The 22,477-nt window shown below is 45.9% G+C and overlaps 1 protein-coding gene across 3 annotated transcripts in view; it reads left to right on the top strand.

Annotated features, from left to right (window-relative positions):
• PSMF1 (proteasome inhibitor subunit 1) overlaps nt 1-12,433 on the top strand; it is a 45,489-nt gene extending 33,056 nt beyond the window's left edge. For 2 of the 3 annotated variants that reach the window (XM_077872550.1, XM_077872551.1), the window contains exons 6-8: nt 8,125-8,178; nt 9,535-9,693; nt 10,176-12,433. In XM_077872550.1, the coding sequence (XP_077728676.1) occupies nt 8,125-8,178; nt 9,535-9,693; nt 10,176-10,227 (265 nt within the window). In that variant the 3' untranslated portion in view covers nt 10,228-12,433. The remainder of the gene's footprint in view (nt 1-8,124; nt 8,179-9,534; nt 9,694-10,175) is intronic. The other variant, XM_077872552.1, reaches the window with a different exon arrangement.
• Nucleotides 12,434-22,477: the final 10,044 nt, after the last annotated feature.

Genomic DNA, 22,477 nt, shown 5'->3' with positions numbered 1-22,477 from the left:
TACAGAACTATCTATTTTTTCCCCAAACACAAAAATTTTATGAAAAGAATGACTTGTTTCATATTGTTGCGACCTGTTTATCATTAGGTATGGAAGACAACTAGATTCTCATTTCCATCCAGGACCCTGAGATCTTGACCTGAGCCAAAGGCAGATGCTTAACCAACTGAGCCACCTAGGTACCCCAAAAGCAGATAGCTTCTAAGATGAAATAGTTTTGATCTCATGGACCCCCTGAAATGAAATGAATTTCAGGGACCTCCAAGATTCTGTGGAGGACATTTTGAATCCTTTCTCTTTTAAAAATGTTTACAAGCCCTTTTAGATATCCCCTTTTGTTGAAGCATCTTCCAAATCAGTCTCGACCATTTCTCTCTTTGGTTGTCTTATCTTTTTATGATTTGTAGGCATTATTTGTATATTCTTGATTTTAGTTCTGTGTCAGATAAATGTATTAGAAATATTTTCCCTTTATACTTTGGCTTTTCACTCTGTAATAAAATGTTCTTAATTTTTATGTAATCTAGCTTCTCAATGCTTTTCCTTTGTTTGGTGTTTTTTTGATCTGTTGAGAAATCTTTGCCCTACCCTAAGGTCATGGAGAATTCCTCATATATATCTTCTAGAAGCTTTGTTGTTTTACCTTTTGTATTTAGATCTATAATCTACTTGAAATTAATTTTTATGTGTGGTACAAGATAGGTTGATATTTTACTATGTTGATAAGTTGATCCTCCATATTTTGAGAAGAATTCTCCTCTACCTATGCCACCCTAATAATCAAATTTTCATTTTTCACTGCTCTTGAAACTATTATTCCCTGTTCTTAAATTTTGCCCTCATTGCTTTTCATCTTAGAGCCAAATAAACTTGATCTCTTTAGTTTCTCCCATGGATGGCAAAGCTAGTTCAATAATAATTATACAACCACTGCTTACTGAGTGCCAACTGTTTGAAGCAACAGGCGAGGCATATCATCCATATTCTCTTACTTAATCCTCTCAACCCTATAAGATTGATAAGGGCTATCCCCATTTTACAAGTAAGAAAATTGAGGCTCATGTATAATAAGTAACTTGATCACAAGCAGTAGAAAGCAGAAGTTGTGATATAATAATAGAATATTAGATACCATTTATTGAACTCTTTGCTACATACCAGGTGTTACGCTTTTGTAAATACTCTCATTTGATACTTAACCTTGAGAAATAAATACAGTTATCATATTTCGCAGTAGAGAAAGCTAGGTGCTGTTGTCATCTCCATTTAAAGAAAAGAAAACTGAGGCATAGAGAGGTTAATTAACTTATCCAAACCAACACAGCTCATAAACACCTGGAGCAGGATTCAGCCCTTATTACTTCCTCCTTGTAACACACATATCAGCAATCATTTTGAAAGAAACAATCTTGTCTTGGATTGTTCTGAGAACAGATTAAGTAGTGTGGTTGGAGCACAGTAAATTGGTGGGGTAGAGATGGGTGATGACACTGCAGGGGTAAGCATGGGCCAGGGCATTCAGAGCCTTAGGGGCAAGATCAGAAGCAGTAGGAACCCCTGGGTGTGTTTAACAAAAGAGGGACTTCATCCTGTTTACATTTTATTTTTGAATCTCTAGCTCCTTTGTAGAGAATGGATTATAAAAGAATAAGAGTAGAAACATGAAGACCAGGTCAAGAGCTGACACAGGCACCCAGGCAAGAAACAGTAGTAGTAGGTAGTAAATGGTGGCAGGCAAGGCAGATGATCTTGGGTATATTTGGAAGTACACCTGACAGAACTTGCTGATGGGTTGGCTTAACAAAGAGGAGACAAATCAAGGATGATACATGGGAAGTCATTTCTAATTTGGGGCTACCACAGCTAACACCTCAGTGAACATACATTCACACTCAGAGCACATCTCTGAATATGTCCTTAGCATGCATTGCTGAAAGTAGAGTTGCTCCATTAAGGACTAAGCATGTTTTTAAAGATTTTGATGTTGCCCAGTTGTGCTCCTAAACAGTTGTACTACTTGTCATTCCCGCTATATTTTAAAGTTTCCAGATCCTTGCCATATTGCTGGGTTTAGTCCCCTTTTTCTTTCAAATTATTTAGAAAAGCATTATCCCCATAATATTTGTAAGTTGATCGAACGTGAATTCAGTTCCTTGTTTTTGTATGACTTGAGGTCCCCGTTCCTCATTGGCTGTTGGCTGAGGGCCTCTCTCAGCTCCTGAAGACTTCCGACACCTCTTCTCACAGGCCTCCATCTACAAAGCCAGCAATAGTTTGTCAAGTCTTGCCCATGCTTTTGACTCTTCCCTTCCACCTTCTCTTCTACTGCCAGCTAGAGAAAGTGTTCTGCTTTTTAAGGGCCCATGTGAGCAGATTAGCCTGTTCAGATCATCTCCCCTTTTTGAAGTCAACTGTACTATACTATAGCAACTTGCTATAAAACAATCACAAGAGTGATTTCTCATACCCAAGTTCTGGGGATTAGACAGTGTGGAATACTAAGAGCGACCATTTCTAGAGATTTTACCTACCACAGTCTACCCTCTGGCCTCCCAAATGCAAAATGCATCTTCCCTCCCCTAAGGTTCTGAAGAGTCTTACCCATTGCTACTCAGCTCAGTGTCCACTCTTACCTGAATCTCATCAGTTTGCAGGACCCAAATCTCACCTTCTGAATTACCTAAGTCAGATGCAGTTGAGGGTCCCAGACACAACTCTTTTCTTTTGACCAGAGAAATAGGTTGCCCCCATCATATCATGGTGAGACAGGCAGAGGATAACAGTTACACAAAAGTTATTCATTGTACCGTTCTTTATAGTTACTCAGATCAGAAGCAATACTAGTACCTACAGTAGAAGATTAAATGTTAAAAATTTGCTTCACTTGAGTGATTATTAGTTGATCATTAAAAATGACAATAGCAAAGACAGACAACTCAAGAAATATAGGACATAAGTGGAGGAAAACCATGGGACCTGAAATTACAACACTATACTTTTATAAAAGCATGTTTATGAAAGAAGACTAGAAAAGAACAAAAAGAATCATTATGTTAGATTATGGTGACATTTTTCTTACAGTTAGTATAATGTATGCATATCTTTTTTTTCTTTTAAAAATCTTTGTTCACCTAGCCTAAAAGCACAATACTTCCCAGCCATTTTCAGTCCCCAGCTAACCCTTGAACTCACAGGATATTCTCAGGGTGGGGAAAAGGAAAGGGTTCATGCCCTGCTTGCTCAGAGCACTCTACTACATGAGCACATACACGCTTTTGTCTACAGTTCTCAGCATCTCCATGTCCCCAGTCCTAGGTTTCCACACTTAGTAGAACAAAGTAAATAATTCCAGACCACCAAAATTTCATAGCTGAACTTGAACCTGACAGGCCTAGCCATCTGTGTTCCCCAGACTAGCAAAATCATGTCACTTGGGAGCTTATAAAAAATGCAGAATATCAAGTCCCATTCTTGGTCTTCCGTATTAAAATCTACAGTTTAGTAAGATCTCCCACTGATTAATGTGCACAGTACAGTTTGAGTAAAACTGCCTAGGTGGTTCAGACAATGCTTTGTAGCACATATGTGGTACAAAACTGAATAGCACTGCAAAAGGCGTTGAAAACAGACTGACATTGAAACCAGAATTTGGATTCTGAACCCAGCTATGTTGATTGCCTACTAAAACAAAAATACCAGGATTCATCGAGCCTCATAACAAATGTTCAAGTTTTGCCGGATACAGTCCTAAATCACTGGGCATACAAAGAACCAAGGAAACTTCAACTCACAAAAAAACAACAAACAGATGCCAGCACCAAAATGACACAGATGTTGGAATTATCTGGCAAGCAAAGATATTAAGTAGCTATTATAAAAATGCTCCAAGAAGTGAAGACAGATAGTCTTGAAATGAGTGGGATAATAGGTCTCAGCAAAGAAATAGAAGATAAAAGAAGAGCCAAATGGAAATTTTAGAAATGAAAAATAATCAAAATAACCTCACTGGATGAATGAGTATCAGAATGGAAATAACAGAAGAAAGAGTGAACTTAAAGATAGAGCACTAGAAATTATCCTGTCTGAACACAGAGAAAAAGAAAGATTTAAAAATGAAGTTTCAGGGATTTGTGAGCCAATTATAAAAAGTCTAACATTGCGGTGATCAGAGTCTCAGAGGAAGAGGAGAAAGAGTACAGTACAGAAAAATTATTTCAAGAGAATAATGGATGAAATTTCCCAGATTTGGCAAAAGACATAAACCCACAAATTCAAAAAGCTCAGCAAACCCTGGATAGGATAAACCCAAGGAAGTCCATGCACAGACATCTAATCACACTGCTAAAAACTAAAAATCAAGAAAAAAAAATAATGAAAGCGTAGGGAAAAACAATGACTTGCTTATAGAAGAGTAAGAACTTGAGTGTGGATTTCTCATTAGAGATCATGGACACCAGGAAGAAGTAGATCAATATTCGTAAAATAAGAAGAATTGTTAACCCAGAATTCTGTATCCAGCAAATATTTTGCTTTATTTCCGAAGGATATTAAGATATTCTTAGTGAAAGGACACTAAGAGAATTTATAGTCAACAGCTCTTCTCAAAAGGAATTGCTAAAGGAAGTTCTTCAGACAGAAGGGAAATGATACCAGATGGAGACTTGGAACATCAGGAATAAAAGAAAGCAATAGAAATGGTAAATGTCTGAGTAAATATAATTCACTGTTCCAATCTTGAATTCTCCAAAATGTGTTAGAGTTGAAAGCAAAAATTGAGCATCTTAGTGTATGTTAGTGTAATGTGGAACAACTGCAGCATAAAGGGAGGAGAATAAATGGACCTGTATGTGCTGGTTTGTTCTCTGCCTTCTACTTGAAATGGTAAAATAACTGGGGTTTTTAAAAAAGATTTTATTTATTTATTTGAGAAACAGAGAGCACAAGTAGGGTGAGGGGTAGAGGGAGAAGCAGATTCCCCACTGGGCAAGGAGCCTGACTTGGGTCTTGATCCCAGAACTCCAAGATAATGACCTGAGCCAAAGGCAGACATTTAACTGACTGAGCCACCCAGATGCCCCTAAAATACTGTTTCTAAGTAGACTGAAGAAATTAAGTACACTCAATCCCTGGAGCAACCACTGGGAAAGCAACTCTGCAAAGAGATCTAGTCAGAAACACTAAAATTGAATAAAAAAGAGAGAGGAAACAGAGGAATGAAAAACAGGGAACAGTTGGAAAACAAATAATAAATGGTAGATATAAATCTAAATATCTCACCAAAAAATCACATTAAATGTAAACGGTTTCAACACATCAGTTAAAACAGCATGGTTTTTGAAGTTGGGCCGACACTTAACTACCTGTGTGGCCTTGTATAGAAACCTTGCTTCTGTGAGCTTCAGTTTACTCATCTGTAAAATAATCCTAAAGAACATATGTACTTAGAGGGCTGCTGCAAAGATGAAATAAGATAATATATATAAGGAGTTGAACACATTCATCTGTTTAAAAAAATAGAGATATATATTTGCTGTCTATATATGCAGAGTATCTTTGGGAAGACATGTAAGAAACTGATATCTTAGTTGTCTATAGGAAGACCTGGGAGGCTGGGAACAGGGGTGAGAGGGATCATTTTTACTTTGATGGGCCCACAGTCTTTTATGTGCAATTTTGAAATCAAAAGAGCTCTGAAAACCAGGTATTGGTTTTGTTTTGTTTTTTCCGTAAGACTGGTACAAAACCTTTTTTAGGTAGCAGAAGTGAGGAGTGTTGTTTTTATCTAGGAGGAGGGGGAGCACAGAAGGAGGAAATTGTGGTCAGGATCACACTCAAATCCCCTAGCGGAGCCCCTATAGGAGCTAGGACATACCACCACATGAACCCAGCCAGGCACTTTTGCCTACAGCATTAGTGTGTAACACTCTCCTTCAGTTGATTTCAGATGAAGTAGTAGGGGCTTGATTTCAGAAACTATATACAAAAATTACCTTTTAATTCTTGTAATCTGCCTCATTCAACACATTCTGGACTGAGACTATTTTAATGTGGGTTCTGAGCATGTATTTAACAAGTTCAGAGTAGTGTGCATGTGTTATAATGAAGGCTGCATTAAGTATGTTGAGTCAAAGGATATGCTGTGACAATTTCAAGTACACAGTGGTTGGGGTGGGCCTGGCAGCTGCCTTTCCAGCCTTCATTGTTCCCTTTTTCTTCCCCTGTGCCATGCTCTGTGGCCTAGGAGAGAGAAAGAAAGCTGTGTGTTTCAGGAGCAATTTGGCTCTCTGTCCCAGGCATTTTTATAGCCATTTGAAGCCCCTTCTGTTTGCTGATCTGTACCAGAGCAGGTCTTGGGGATAACAAGTAAGATACTCTCAGCTCTCCAGTATACCTGGTGTATCAAGGGTGGCAGGATGATAACAGAGGTCACCAGAAATTTCCACCACCAGCTCCATGAACCATGACTTGGGAACAGTTATCTAGGTCAGGAAAAATTCCTTCCCTTGGAAATCTAGCCACGTCCACCTAAATTACAGTATCTTTTCTAGCATTATTAGGTAGAACTGACTGAAGAAACACCTCATTTAGATTTTTTTTTCCCAGTTCTTTAACTAAGGGCTTCTTACCTATAAGCATTTATTAGCTGCTGTTTACAAGTTTACAAAGCTCCTAAGGTCTGGCAAGACCCGCCCTCCCCCACCGCCGCCCCACCCCAAACCCAGAACTGCCAGGTTCATATTGCTCACTAGGGCTCCAGGCAGACTCCAAAGCACACTTTTGCAAATTCTAAATCTTTTTTGTTTTTATTATATCTATATCCTTTATAGAAAAAAAACAGGAAAGTATAAAGAAAATCATCCCAGGAGCAACTATCACTGTTTATATTTTCAGTGTGATTCTTTCTAGTTTTATTTATACATACACACCCACACACACATTTCTCACCCTTGATTTCCTAGACTCTCCCTTTTCCCCCACAGTCAACACCAGAGCATAAGCATTTTTTTCTTATCAGTTTAAAACACTCTAAGAATATATGGTCTTCATAATTGCATTTAGGAATATACCGTAACATGCTTATCTGGCTGCTATCTAGGCCAGTTCCAGTTCCCTTGATTAAAGCTTCTATGTGATATTTTCATTTGAATGATGTGTTCTTTAAGACAGATACCTAGATATAAAACTATTGGATCAAAGAGTATGAAAATGGGCAGCCCTGGTGGTGCAGCGGTTTAGTGCCGCCTGCAGGCCGGGGTGTGATCCTGGAGTCCCAGGATCGAGTTCCACATTGGGCTCCCTGCATGGGGCCTGCTTCTCCCTCTGCCTGTGTGTCTGCCTTTCTCTCTCGCTCTGTGTCTCTCATGAATAAATAAAAAATAAAATCTTAAAAAAAAAAAAAAGTATGAAAATACCTGACTTTTGAAAGACGCATATGTGGTATATACGTTAGACAGTATAGAACTGCTCTCCAGAAAGCATGCCCTCATTTCATGCTCCTAGCTCGTGCATACCCAGGGAGAGCAAAAATGGGCTCTTGGTATGGGGGTGAAAAACTCTGAGGTTGCAGTGGTTTGTGGCCCTCCAGCGGGCTGCAGTGAGTACACAGATACATGGTGTCTGTGGGATTGAAGTGTCATACAGAGGCCATCATGGAAAAAGGCCGAGGAGCCCTGTTCTAGCTGTGTGTGGGCACCCATTTCACTCCACTCCTGGAAGCTTTTAAATCTTAGTCTTGGAGTTCTGGTTTTGGTTTTCCGATATTTTCTGATCTAAAAGTTCTTGGTTCTTTACACAAAGTTTAAGAACTTGAGAAATGTGTAAATAAATAAAATTTATCTGGAGGTTACCACAGTTAATATTTGTATTTTTGACAGTCTGGAGATCCTCCTTGTTTTCAGCTTCGTGTTCAGCTCCTTTCCTATTGCCTCTGTAATATTATCAGTGTTGGTCTGTGCCGAAGACCACTTTGAAGTGTCTGGTGTGTTATGGTCTCAGGCACAGGTTTTCCCCTCCCCCCATACCGGGGAATGCATTTGGGCCCTGCAGGTGTCAGGTTCAAGCCCCTGGGAACCCACGAGCCCAACTGCTCTGGGACTTATGGTAATTGCCCCTTGTTTGTTTCAGGTGTGATCCCCTGGGCCCATTTGCTGTCGGGGGAGAGGACCTGGACCCCTTTGGGTGAGTACTGCTGGGGAGGGGGCAGCAACACAACCTACTCTTGTGACTTTTCAGCCCAGCTCATCTTCTAATCTTAGAGCTTTTCGTCAGACTCCTTTGGGGTGAAGGAGGCTGCTGTAGCTGAGCAGCCAACAAGTCACTGCCGCTGTTCTGCTCTGCTGTGCCCGGAGCAGTGCCAGAAAGCCCTGTGTTTTGGGAATGACTGAGCAAGCCCAGCTAGCAGCCTCTGTCATGCCTTAGCCTACTGGCCCTGGTGGAGGACCACAGCCTCCCTTGGATGGAAGGTTTCTCAGGTGCAGACTGAAGAGCACACGGGGGGCCACAGACTGATGGGCAGTTCAGGGCTATTCAAAGGTCAACGTTACTTGCTTGGGGGAGTCTCTGATCCCCATTAGACTGTGTGTGGTGGTTGTCAGGCACCCAACAAAGTCATTATAGCCTGGCTATGCCCTGTCTTCCCTGAATGCTTCTGAGTAGATTTTAATCTCTGCTGCAAAGTGACCCCAACTTGAGCCTTTCTTTTAGACAGTGGGAAATCACAGGAGCCTATAGTTAAGCTGGAACAGTGACCTCAAATTTTGGGGAACATCAACTCACTCATCCTGCTTTGAGCACAAGGGGGTTGGGTCCATGGAACTCCATGCTGACAGGAGCCAGACTTGGGCAACCTACGTGCTGTCATGGATCACCCTGAGCCCCTCTAAGGAAACACAAGAAAGCCAGCCTTGTGAATTGTCTCCAAGCTACTACTAGTCCTTAGATCTAAAGTAGTACTCTGCAGAGCCTTGTGATGGATTTACATTGACCTTGGCAGGTTCCAGCACCTGTTCTTTTTATTTATTTATGTATTCATTCATTCATTCATTCATTCATTCATTCATTCATTTTGGAGAGAGAGAGAATGAGCAGGGGGAGGCACAGAGGGAGAGGGAGAAGCAGGCTCCCCACTGAGCAGGGAGCCCAGTGCTTGGCTTGATCCTAGACCTTGGGATCACGACCTGAGCCAAAGGCAGACGCTTAACTGACTGAGCCACCCAGGCACCCGTGGCACCTATTCTTGATAAAATTGTCCCCCCTGCAAGTAGGACATGGCAGGAATCTCAATTTTGTGGGTTCAGGGAGCCCGAAGAGCTAGCAGGCCAGGCCATGAGTGTCAAGAAAGGTGTGCTCTTTGCATTCTTGTTCTTGCACACTTCCTGCGCAGATGGCGCTCAGGCAACCATCCACCTACATCTGCTTGGGCTGTGCAGAGTACATACCCCCTCCCCCCCCGCATTCTTGGTCCCCTTTCCCCTCCTTCGCCCCTTCTCCAGCAGCTGCTTGCCACTCCTGCTCACACATCTTTTCTTGCCTCAGGTGTCGAAGAGGTGGCATGATCGTGGATCCCCTGAGATCTGGCTTCCCAAGAGCACTCATTGACCCATCCTCGGGCCTCCCAAACCGTCTTCCTCCAGGCGCTGTGCCCCCAGGAGCACGCTTTGACCCCTTTGGACCCATTGGGACCAGCCCATCTGGGTAGGTACTCAGGCCTGCTGAGAAGTAAGGCCTGATGGCAGCTCTGCTCCGTGTTGCAGGAACAAGGGATCTGACTCCAGGTACAGAGTCACCACTGGGCTCCATCCACAACTGCCAAGGGAATGGAGCCTCCTCCAGGCCTCTGCCAGATACTTCCCTGGAGCTCCCGATCCCTCAATGCCTCCCTTCCTCCAGCCCCTCTCAGGGAGCACTCAGAGGAGGAGCTACTCATACTTGAGGAAATTTAATCTGCATCAGGAACTCAGGATTCCTGGGTGCATATTACTGTCCACATCCTATAGAAATCAAGGCCTTGAAAGATGAATTAACTCTCCAAGGTGGGAGAATCAGGATTCAAACCATGACCGTAGAGCACATGCTCTTAAACCCCACAAAATCCTGCATTGTTCTGGTGGACAAACTCCCTCAGCTCAGGACCGCATTCATCACTCCCAACTCACCAGCCCCTCTTTCCATTCCAGACCTAACCCAGACCATCTCCCCCCGCCGGGCTACGATGACATGTACCTGTGAAGGCCTCAAGAATGTAACATCCCAGCCTTCCCTCCACTCTCCTGGAGCTGCCACTGCTGGCCCCATCAGCAACCGTGTTCTTGCGGGCTGGGGGCAAGGGACTCTGCCCATGTGTTTGCGGGCCGGCTGGGATTGCCTCCCCCCTACCTGTCAGAGCCAAGGCACTTGCTGCAGCTTTCCACCTGGCTGCATAAAGGTCCCATAGAGAAATCAGTGTTTCTCTCCCCACCAGCTGCCCCACACTTCTCAAAGGAGACTCCGGCAACATATACACTTGGTCCGATGCAGTCCCAGCTGCAGCGCTATAAGAACAGAACGCATTTTGGATGTTATTATAAGAACCAAATGTCAATACAAAAATCATGTTGCCAGTCTCCCACTGTTCTTTACTGCCCAGCTTCTTCCATTTCTGACACGTAGAGCTTGTCTTTGTAGGGCTAAATGACTCTTTTCCTACCCGGGGCTTGTTCTTGCACCTTCTCTTCATAGATTGCTTTTTTGCTCCTGACCTCACTAAGTGGGTCCCCATGTGACTGCAGAGATGAAAATGAGGGACTGGAAACCCCATAGGGCCCTAAGGATGACTTTCACAAGGGCAGGCATGTAGCAAAAAGCCTGTCGTTCCGAGAAGGGCAGAGTCCTCCAGTTCTGCCTGTCTGCACACATCCTCTGGTCTGTCTGTACCTGGACAATGGCAGCCTCTAAGCAGAATAAACAGACCTGAAGTCTGAGCTTCTTTTTTTCTGCTACCAACTTAACCCAAGGGGCTTTCCCGTCCACTTTCTTGTGGCCTATGAGATCTGAGGGGCCTTTCCTACTCTAAAACATTCTGGGGTCTGCTTCTGTGTAGCTACTGCTAGGAACTGAAGCAGAGGAAGGAATGAAGTTTTGAGGCTCTGTGTGGCACTTCCCTATAGTGTAACTATAGGGAAGTCCCCCTCGGGGCCCAGACAAGAAGAGCACAGGAGCATGGGTTCCATCAGAGTGTGGTATTGAACTCCAGAAAGGAGCAGGGAGCCCAGCCTCTGGAAGCCAGTGGCTGTGGTGGATGGAGGAGCTACTAAAGCAGGAAACAACCCAGGGAGGGCCTTTCACCAGGGAGCCCCAGCCTCTAGAAACCTGTGTCCTTTGTCCAGGACCGCCTGACCTCTGGTGTTCTCCGGATCCTTTTCAGCCCGAGGCCTGACAGACGTGGTCAGTGATGAACCCCTGTGCTGGAGTGGAAAGAGCACCAAAGAGCATCAGGCTCAGAGGCAAGAGATCAAGGCACTCACTAGTCACTTTCCCTCCGCAACTAGCATTTCATCCATTGGTGGGTCATTTTACATCTCAGCTCCTTGGGTTCCTTCCCGGATACTAGGACATAATATTTATCTGTGGGTAGAGGATAAGCTACCAGAGCCTTCCTGAGGTGTCTGCTAATATGCTATAGACTGGAACTGCCTGTCTGCCCTGCCTGAGAGTGGGTTAGGGGTAAACTAAGTTGGGGTCTGGGTCAGGAGGCTAGCATGAGCAGACTCCCCAGGCATTTCTGGCAGGCCCTATCTCAGGCACCAATCTAGTAAAAGACACTCTGGAAGCCTTTAGAACATTTCCACTCTGGAGAGGGACTCAGAGATTAGGCAGAGCTGCAAATGCAGTCATCAGTCCAGGGCCTGCAGGTAGATGGAGGTTTCTTTTTGGGAACTGGGTCATACCTGCTACAGAAAGGACTTGGGACACTTCGGTCACACAAGCATCCTTTATTATGAAAGGAAGCATTTAAAGGAACATCACACTAGAAACCATCAGACAGGCAGGGAAAGTAGACCACTTTTAGAACCATGATTCAAGGAAAAGGTGATTGGAACAATAAATTCGCCACTTAGGTTTTCTAGCACTAGAGGTCGAAAGGATGCTCCTATACACAATTCTGTTTTCTGAAAACAAACTTCAGGGATTCTCCTCTGCAGAATCTGCCACTTTTTGCATGTGTCTCCTTGTATCAGGGACACTAAGAAACATATACAATGTCTTAGTTGTGTGGGGGTAGTGAATGGGGCCTTCAGGAACTTTCAAGTCATGGTGTCTGTGATTGTCCTCTTCTGGGCCACTTCCCCCTCCCAGCTGTGAGCAGTTGCCAAGTAGCCAAAAGGAATGGTATTGTGGATGTGTCCTGTGGAATGGAAAGGTGGGAGCCTTAACAATAAATATCAGCACTTCATAACCTGTGCCTTCTTTAAAAAAAAAAAAAAAAACAGCTTTATTGAGATATATCATATGCTCATAAATTTCAAGTGTGCGTGTCGGTGGTTTATAGTATATTCACAGTGTTGTGCATCCATCAACACATCTAATTCCTGAACATTTTCACCACCTCAAAAAGAAACCCCATACCTACTAACAGTCACCCCCCACTAACCACCTTCCAGCCTTAGGCAACCCGCTAGTCTTTTTTCTCTCTCAAGATGAGATCTCAAGATCTGTTCTGGACAGTTTGCATAAGTAAAATCACACAATATGTGACCTTTTATGTCTGGCTTCTTCCACTTAGCATTTTCAAGATTCATATCCATGCTGTAGCATGTGTCAGTACTGCATTCCTTTTTATGGCTGAAGAATATTCCATTGTGTGGATATATACCACATTTTCTTCATCCACTTATCAGTTAATGAATAGTGGTTGGTTTTTTTTCCACTTTTTGTTTGTGTGGATAATGGTGCTGTGGACATTTGTGTAACAGGTTTCTTTGTAGACCTAGGTTTTCAGTTCTCTTGGGTATATACCTAGGAATGGAATTGCTCGATTGTGTGGCAATTCAGTTTAAACAGTTAAATTTTGAAGAACTGCTAGACTTTTCCAGACTGCCTGCACCATTTTACATTTCCACTACCAGGGTATGAAGGTTCTGGTTTTGCCAAATTCTCACTAGTACTTGTTAGTCTTCTTGCATATAGCTATCCTAGTAGGTGCAAAGTGATATTTCATTATGGTTGGTTTTGTCTTCTGTTTAAAAAAAAAAAAGAAAAGAATTTTTTCTAGGCTGAGCAAGACAGATCAGAACCAATAACCCCTGGGGTGACCATGGCTGGTGAGCTACAGAGGGATTGGGTTTGACTTGGGAAGATTCTGATCAGAATGTGCAGTACTTCTAGGAAGTACTTCTAGGGAAGTTCCTCTGACCTTTTCAAGTCTAGTGCAGTTCATGGCACTCTTTTGCTTGGTTTACAATTCCTGTTTACCTAGTCGCTTACAAGGAAAATAAACGTGTGATTCCAAATCCTTATCTTTTGTTGATGTGCCATAGATCACTTGTCCTACCTCTGAGAGCCCCCCATGTCCTCACCTGCTGTTCCTTGCCTTGTTTCCTTCCTACTTCCTATAGCTGGCCATCTTTCTTTTTGCTTCTGTCTACTCTGTGTCCTGTGTCTGGCTGCACCATGGGCCAGGATACAGAGGAATACCACAGCCACAGTTCCCCAGCTTGCCTGAGCCTAACAGTCTCCTGAGGTGCTTGGTTAAAAGTTTGAGATGCTCTGGTGTACAATCTTTGTATCACTTCCTTTCACTTGGCTATCAGGTGCAAAGAATTCAGCCAGTCGTCTTGGTTTGTGGCACACGATGACTAATGCATGTTAGAACTCCCTCATTTTGTTTTTCGAGTTTTATCCCTTATACCCACTCCATTCCCTTACACCTATGGGTCACTCACATGTGTTTCATATATGTTTCTAAATATACATGTACCCTTGTAAAATAACATCCATTATATCTTCAAATCATAACAACCATAATGAGGTAGTGTCCTCTTTCTCTAAACCAGAAAAAGAGTTTGAAAAGGTCCAGTAAGCTTGGCTTGCTCAAAAGTCAAGCAGGAGTCTTAAGAATCAGGTGGGCATGGGTATGACTCACAGAATTACCTTTGTTGGCATGTGGCCTTATCTACAAAATGAGCATTACCTCTACCTTCAGGATCGTTGCAGCATCCAGCCAAATAGTGTATCTTAAAAACAGATAGTTGGAGCTCAGTACCAGTTATTACTGAGGCCATATGGATGGAGGATAAAGGCTCAGCATAAAGCTGCCCTCCCTCCAATGCAAGAAACAAGTATTTATCTGGTACCCATGGTGTACTCAACTTTTCTTTAAAAAAAAAAAAAAAAAGATTGTATTTATTTATTCATGAGAGACACAGAAAGAGGCAGAGAGAGGAGCAGGCTCCCCGTAAGGAGCCTGATGCAGCACTCGATCCCAGGTCCCTGGGATCACACCCTGAGCCAAAGGCAGATGCTCAACCGCTGAGCCACCCAGGTGTTCCTACTCAGCTTTTCCTACTCATGTAGCACCCTAGCCACCCACAAGGCAAACACTGTTAGCCTCAGTAGTTGACATTCTAGGCTTGCCCCTCTAGGGATGGCAGAACCACGAGGAGAACCTGAGTCAGCCTGGTTCTAAAGCCAGTGCTCTTTTTGTAGAACTGCTATACCCAGATCCCCAGATCCTCTCCAGGGGAGGAGCATGGATCTGTGTGCAGGACCCATTCCTGAAGCTGGAAAGTAGAAGTCAGGACTTGTGTGAAAAAGGAACAATGCAGCATAATCCCCAGGATGGTCTAAGACTCTCAGGTGTGCCATGTGTATCTCATGTTGTTGAGCACTTCCATCTACAGCCACAGCACAGCGCCCAGAGTACCCACATTAGGAGCCTGTGAAATTACCCAGCACAACCCCTATTTCAGAGGAAGAAACAGGCCTGTGAAGCCCCTCTGTGAGGGTGAGCTCCTGAGAGCCATCACCAGGCCCAGAGATGGGCTTGGGGTCTGTGCAGGGCTTTGTCACCTGTCCCCAAGGGATGCTCACCTCTGCCTTCTAAGTATAGTAGGATCAGAGCAACTCTCTCCATTGAACAGATGAAAAAGCAGGTCCAGAGCTGTTGAGTGGCCTTCCCAAAGCTTCAGACCACAGAAACTGTAGCTCCACTAAACTGCCCAAAACAGTCATGTTGGTCTCATAGGAGTCTCCTTCCCTTCTACCTCCTCCCCTCAGCTAGGCTGAGTGTTAGAGGAAGGGCCATCCAGGTTCAGCACCCTGGTCAGCACCAACCTTCGGTGCAGCTGCCTTTGGAGGATAAGCCAAACTGGTGGCTACTCTCTGATCCAGGATAATCCATTCCTGGGGCAAGCAGGCAGGCATCGGTAAGAGAAAAGGGCCTGGACCTAGGTGTTGTGCCTCTAAGGCAGTCCTTCCCTTCCCTCCTTCAGATTAGAATCACAGGAGCGCAGTCCCAGGACATAAAATTCAAGTAAGAAGCTTATGAAGAAGAGAGGGACAGGTAGAGGGTCTGAGGCATAGTGATCTTGGGCAAGTCCTGGCGCCCTGTGGCTTTCCTCATCAGTAAAATGGGGTTAAAGTTGGACCTGTCTGCAAGATCCTGCCCATCTGTGAGAATCCATGATTCTAAGTGGGCCTTGGGCCTGGCCCAGTTCAGCACTCCCTCTCTAGCCTTCCGCCTTTCCACTACAGAGCTTCCCAACATGTTGAAACTACAGGCCTCAAAGTGGCAGCCCACAGCCCAGATCCACCCAAAGACATACTCTTGCCCCCATGTTATTAAATAATAAGAGTCCTGATGGCATATTATTAAGTTTGAGTCTTGACTCTGCTAGGTATCAGCCTGTGTGACCTTGGGCAAGTCACTTAACCTCAGCTTCCTCATCTGTACAATGGAAGTAATGATAACATCTACTCAGCAAGGTGGTTGAGAGATTTAAGTGAGCTATTAGTGCCAAATGCTTAGAAGAGTGCCTGGCAGAGAACACAATATTTCACTTAAAAATGGGATGACTGACGTATGTAATGCATAACTGATTCATTGAAATGTACAAACACAAAGTATTTTCTTTCATCCAGCTGACCTCTGTCAATTCCCCCTTTCTCACCCCTACATCTACAGCCCAAGAACAGCCCTTTGATTCTCAGACTCAGTCCAGTCCAAGTAAAACTTTCCAGCTCACGTGCCATTTTAATAGGTCTCCCCTGACCTCTCAGACCTTTGCTGCTCCTCTGTGGTAGGGTGAGGAGAAGGAAAACAGAAAAAAGTATCTCTTCACTGGCATGGTGGGGATGGGGTAGGGGAGTGGTGCTCTTGCTCTAGTTCATACTGGGTGGGTTGGTGGTTTTTTTGGTGCTGGGGTCCCCAGTAAGCAGCAGGTATAATTTGAGGGGTGATGAGAGCTGTGTCCTGGACCCTCAGAGGGGATGGGGGCTTCTATCTAGTCCACCAGAGGCTCATAGCCCATCTGCTTCTCGGGTTAGTGTGCTGGCTACACAACTACCTGTGCCCCCAATAGCTCCAGCCTCCTCTCCCCTTGGGGCCCCGCCAGCCACAGGGTCCTCCATGTGCCTACCTTTCTAGGGCCTCAGAACACCAGGAAAGAATGCAGGACTGCCCTTCCTACCTAGCAGGACTGCTACCTGTGCCCTTCCAACACCACTGTCGCTTTGAGCCAGCACAGGCCACTTCCATGGCCCCCCACATCAGAAATTTTCCAGGTCAGCAACAGACCTCATCTTGTTCACAAACCCCTCCCTCCTGAGCTCCAGAAGGCCTATCTCAAGTCCTTTCAAGAGTACTCTCCATACAGTTTGCATCTGTTCAGTACTGGATCCCCAAAACCTAGCAGAGAATTGGTACTCAAATATTTGTTGAAAAAATGAACAAAGAAGGATCCTCGGATGGCCAGCATTTAGATGGTCTGCAGGGCTAGCACTTCAAGCCTCCAGCCAAGAGGCAGAGGTCAGTCCACTTCTTGAGGGTGCACCTAATCTCCTGGAGTGACTTGGGAAGCCCTGGGCAGGGGCCGGGTGGATATCTGGGCCCAGGAGGCGGCATCTCATCAGACACTCTCATGTCCTTAGTTTTGACTGTCAACAGTTCTTAAGCCATGGGATAATCCCTGTCAGCATCCTTTTACCCACAATGTCCAGATGTCCAGTTGCTCCTGACAAATGAGGAGCCCTAGCAAGTCTGAGCCCATCCACCACAGGGCACCAGCCAGCCAGAGCTGAGCTGAAGCAAGCGCCCCTTTAATCCTGCCACCAGTGTCCACAGCCACCTGCTTCTTTCGTGAATGTCACCTGGTAGGCCCTGCTTTCATCTTTGATGGGAAAGGGTGAGGTGTTTCAGGAGGAGAGTCAGGGGGCTAACAGGTGAGTCAGCAATAGTGACAACTCACCTGTGGGCCCCTTACCCTCAGGAGTGGCTTTAGTGAAAGAAGATGTGGACACAAAGAAAGGAGCCAAAAAGGAGGAGGATAGGGGGATGGGAAGAGAAGAGGGGAGAGGGAGGAACGTGGCCCTTTCTGAAAGCCCTTGACATTAAGTATTGGCCCCCATGCCCCACCCCCAGGGAAAGACCAGCATGGCAGCCCCTTCTTCTGCCCTCCCTGCTCCCCTGGTGGGGCCAGCTTTCCTACCAGAAGATCCTTCCATTCACTAACCTTCCCCTAGGCCCAGCTGAGCAGCAGTCAGCACCTTGACCTTGGCAGCTTGAGGGCGTAGAGGACCGGGCTGCCAAGACAAGCCTGGAGGTTAAGGTCCTGTCCTCTGGCTGCAGCTGGAGACCACAGTCCCGTGGACTGGCCTCCACAGTGCCCGTGTTAACCGCTACAGTACATCTGCCATCAGAAGAGTCTTCCACACACATCTGCAGGCCATCATGATGGTCGGCAGCGAGCTCTCACCATGTACCAGGCCCTGTGCCCTGCCCTATACCACTGTGAACTCAGACTCCTCTTAACAACTCTGTGAGCTGAGGACTGACACGCCCACAATGACACGCCTCCCTTCAGCATGCCTCAGCACAACACCCCAGCACAGAACCTACAGACCTTCCTCCCCTTTCTTACCCTCCCAGGTAAACCCCGAGCTTTGTATTTCACTGAGCCTCTGCCAGTGCTCTTCCCTGCCCAGTATACCCTTCTCCCCCATGTCAGGCACTCTCATATCAGATAAGACCTCCCTATTTAAGATTCTATTAGTCATCTCCCTTCCAGGAAAGCCCTTTCTGACCCCAACTCAATCAGATACTTCCTCTGTGTACGTGTGTGTGTGTGTGTGTGTGCACGCGCGCGCGCACACCCTGATATGCACTGTTCTGTTTCCCCAGGCAGTCTATGACTAACTTAGGGACAGGGGCGTGTGTCCCCACAGTACCTTCCCAGGGAAGAATGCTGATGAGATGCGAATGAATGAGTGTGAATAGCTCATTGTATTGGCAATTATGAAGTGCCAGGCACTGGGCTCAGTGTGCTACAGGTATCTCATTTACTGCTTGCCATGCCTTCTGGGGAAGGTGCTGTTATTAGTGCCCCCGTTTTACGGATGAGGAAGCAGAGGCTCAGAGACATTAGACATTAACCAAGCATCCAGGCAATCAGACTCTGAAGCCAGTTTCCAATACACTGATGGGCCATCTGTCAACCTCCACCATGAAATTTGAGTAGGGACAAAGCTCAGAAGTATGGGGCCTCCTGGGAGAAGGAAGGCAATAATCTTGCCAACTGCAACACCATTCAGATATCCTGGACCTCCTCATTTGCTCCTGGATGACCTGACCCAGGAAAAGGAATGATCTGGGGAAGAAGGGAATGAGGGAGATACAGAGGGCCAGGCTCTGGCCATTGGGACATTGGCTCTCCTTAATGAATGGGGGTTGAAAGCTAGAGGGGAGTCTCTTGATTAAATCCTCCCAACTCTACTATGCGCCATCCCTAAAGATACCCAACACCTGATGAGTAATGTAACATATCTCCACTAACAAGGAGCTCCCTACCACTCCAACCAGGACAAGGTCTCAGCAAGCTCCTCCCTCCTTAGCTAAAACCTACCTCCTTGGGGATATCACAGGGAGTCTACTCTCTCTCAGAAAAATCAACAGGCCCAGATGGAGGGCATCTCCTTGACTTTGTCAGCATGACCAACACCCTACTTTCCTCACCAACAGAACCCATAGACGGAACTCCAGCTCCTGTGGCTTCTTCATAATACCTCCCTTCCCTCTCCCTCCTCCTGCCCTTCCAAAGCTCTCCAGACATGGAGTAACATACTCTTAACTTTGAAATGTCCTCTGCTTGTATTTCCTGATCTCCTCAGTCCCCAAACAAGGCAGAGTGGCAAGGTTCCAATTTCATCCTGGAGGACCAGAGGGGGAATGATGGCCCAGAGGCCCACAGGGAAGGGGTGACTTACAGGACCTGGCTCATCTGGTTCCCAGCCAGGACCACACAGTTCCCCTCCCAAGATGCCGGTTGGAAAGACTCTGTGGACATCTCCCCTGCCTACCCCCACCCCACAGGGAAGCAGGAAGAATGGAGACACCAGGATAATTGGGAAAGGGGAAACTTCACTGTTGCTGTGAGGTTAGCATCCTGGGAACTGCAAGGCCTGTGGCTTCTGGAGAAAGAGGGTACGTTCTCAATAATCCAGAGGTTGCTTTAGTTTGGAACTGCTTCAAAAGAGCACATGTCCTGGCTTCCGAGCTAGGTCAGACAAGAGGATGTCGTGTGAATGTGTGTGCACACCCACATGTGTGCATGCACAGGTATGTGCTCCTGCACGTGTGCGTATGTGTACATGTGTACATGTACTTAGGGGGGACATTTTAAAGAGAATCCCAGAGAAGGTGACGCTTATTCTCAAGGAAGGCAGCAGTTATGAGGAATCTCCTCAACAACACTGGGGAAAAAGGGTCTTCCTCCGTCAGAGAAAGTCCTCTACCTCTCCCACATAATAAAGCAGTACCAAGGGCCTGAGAGAGGAGGCAGATGGGTTCCCAAGCTCCAACTTCAGGTCCCAGAGACAACTCTGTCCCTACTTCCAGCCACAGGATCTTCTTCTGCATGACTATCTCCCATCCCTAAGTGGGGCTCTAGGAGCTGAGGCAGGGGCTGTGGGTCTCTGGGACCCAGCAGGGCCTGGGTCAGTGCAGCAGACAGAGGAAACTTTGGTTACGTTCATTCATTCAACAGTGAACACCTACCAGGTGTCAAGCCGTGTTCCAACCCTGGGACTATGAAATGCCAGCCCTCCTGTTGCTTGCAATCCAGTGGGCAGGTGGTGGGAGAGATAGACAATAAGTAAGTATAAAACACAGCCAGCTGAATGGCAATTAGTGCTCTGGAGAAAAATCAGGGCAGAAAAAGAGAATGATGTTGGAGTGGGGGAAAGGTGTAATTTTAAATAGGCAGTCAGCAGAGGATTCATTGAAAAGTTGATACTGAATAAAGCCCCTAAGGAGGTGAGCGAGTGGGCCTTGCACATTTTAAGGGAAAATGCCTTTCTGGTAGAAGGAGCAGCAAGTGCAAAGGCCCTAGAGGTGGTAGTGTGCCTGGCAGGAATGGCAAGGAGGCAAGTGTGGATGGAGAGAGCAAAGAAGCAACGGGTGAGAAATAGGTCAGAGAGGCATAGGAGCCAGATTTCGTAGGGTTTCATGGGCCACATGGGGGATGTACCCATGTCTGGGGGACCTGAATTTATGCAATTTCAGGGGCTATTCTATTCTTTATTCTTTAAAGAATAAAGAAAATCAAAATTACAAATAAAACTTTGACTCAGAGCCTTGGAGGGGCCTGGGGCAAGTGAGGGACCTAGACAGTACATCTACCTCTGGCCAAAGGGAGAATTTTGGCTTCTGCCCAGAGCGAGAGGGAGCCATAGGAGGGTTTTGAGCAGAGAGTGACCTGACCCAATTAAATCTGGCTGCAAAGTGGAAGGCGAAATGGACACAGAGGGTGGACAGGAGAGAAATTCAAATTCCAATGAGCAATGTGGACCAGGTAATTGTAGCCTAGGGGTGGGCAGGGGGCAGATTCCTAACAGAACCAACCAGTTATGCTCATGGGTAGGATGAGAAGTATGGGAGGAGGCAGGTAGAATGTGGGCCTGGCGTTTAAGGCCTAATCCAGTTATCCCCCAACTGAGGTGGGGAAGGAGTGAGCATATTGACTGGACTTCATACATCTCCCACTTCACAGATAAAGAACACAATACTCAGATAGGTGGAGCCTGGACTCAAAGCCAGGTTTTACCAACTCCAAAGTAGATATCTAACACACAAGGGAAGCAAGGTTTGGGGGACCCTAATAGCATATCGGGTAGGAGAGGCAGTTCCTGGAGGTGAGGCTCGGTCCAGTGACCACAGGGTCTCCTGGGACCACTTCACACCTACCGTCAAAAAACCTGCAAAGAATGTTCTCGGTACCGTGCACCATGCTCCTCCCTGATTCCTTCCTAAACCTGTTTCTGCCCCACCGTCTGGGAGAGCTCAGCTGCAGTCTTGGGGAAATGTTTTTGGCATCTCTCAAGTTTTCTTAATTCACTGACAAGGTAATGACTGCCTTGATCCATTATACAAATTTTCTAAAGGAGTTTCTGCATTAGGATGCAAAGCAGGCTTCTCTGGCTTCAAGAAAACCTGAGATTCCCGGGATTTCATCTTCTAACAGATTTAGCCCTTAAATACAATTCACTGCCTTTAAACTGATCAGAATCGGTGGCCCCATATGCATCCACTCAACAAGTTTGTGTCAAATGAGGCCCCCGCCGTCATGGTAATCCATGTGGCTTGGACCAGTATTTCTATTATCATCACTGTGGATTTTGAAAGGCCTCAGCCCATCCTTTGGGATGTTCAGCATGGCTGCAGTTTACCTAGAAGGGCTCCTGCCACTCTGTGCATCTACTCCTCCCTTGGAGTGCAGGTGGGGGGAATAGAAACATCAGGGAAGCCCCGGACTTGTGAAGCTTTTACCAAGTCCGAGGCTTTGTTCTTTTGAAACCATACCCCTTCGGCACCAGGAACAGGACCCAGCAGACCAAGCTGAAGAGCCCTTGTCCCCTCTAGTCCTCCCCCAGCCCTCTGCTCCTGGCAAAATCTGCCAGCAGGAGCAGATATTTGATCTGTCCTAGCAGCTGTGATGTTACATTGCCCAGATGTTCGGCTCCCGGGAGGGAAGGCTCAGGCTACAGCTAATCAGGGCTGCTCTAGCCTACAGACCCCATCCCCACCCAACCCTCCCACCCTCAAGGGACAGTTAGCAGCCAGAGCCCACATGGCCAACTGAGATGGAGTGAGTTGGATCTGCATGGGGTCAGGGGTCTCCTGGAAATGCCCCTCCCCCCCCTTAGAGTCTTCACACCAGCAGGGTGGAGAAGGCACATACTCTCAAATCCCCCCAGGGCAGTTCACATGGGGCCATGCCTCCCCCAGTCC

The sequence above is a fragment of the Canis aureus genome, chromosome 26 (genome assembly GCF_053574225.1).
Source record: "Canis aureus isolate CA01 chromosome 26, VMU_Caureus_v.1.0, whole genome shotgun sequence".
NCBI lineage: Eukaryota > Metazoa > Chordata > Mammalia > Carnivora > Canidae > Canis > Canis aureus.
The sequence above is the reverse complement of the archived record's forward strand: the minus strand, read 5'-3'. Positions and strand labels throughout refer to the sequence as shown.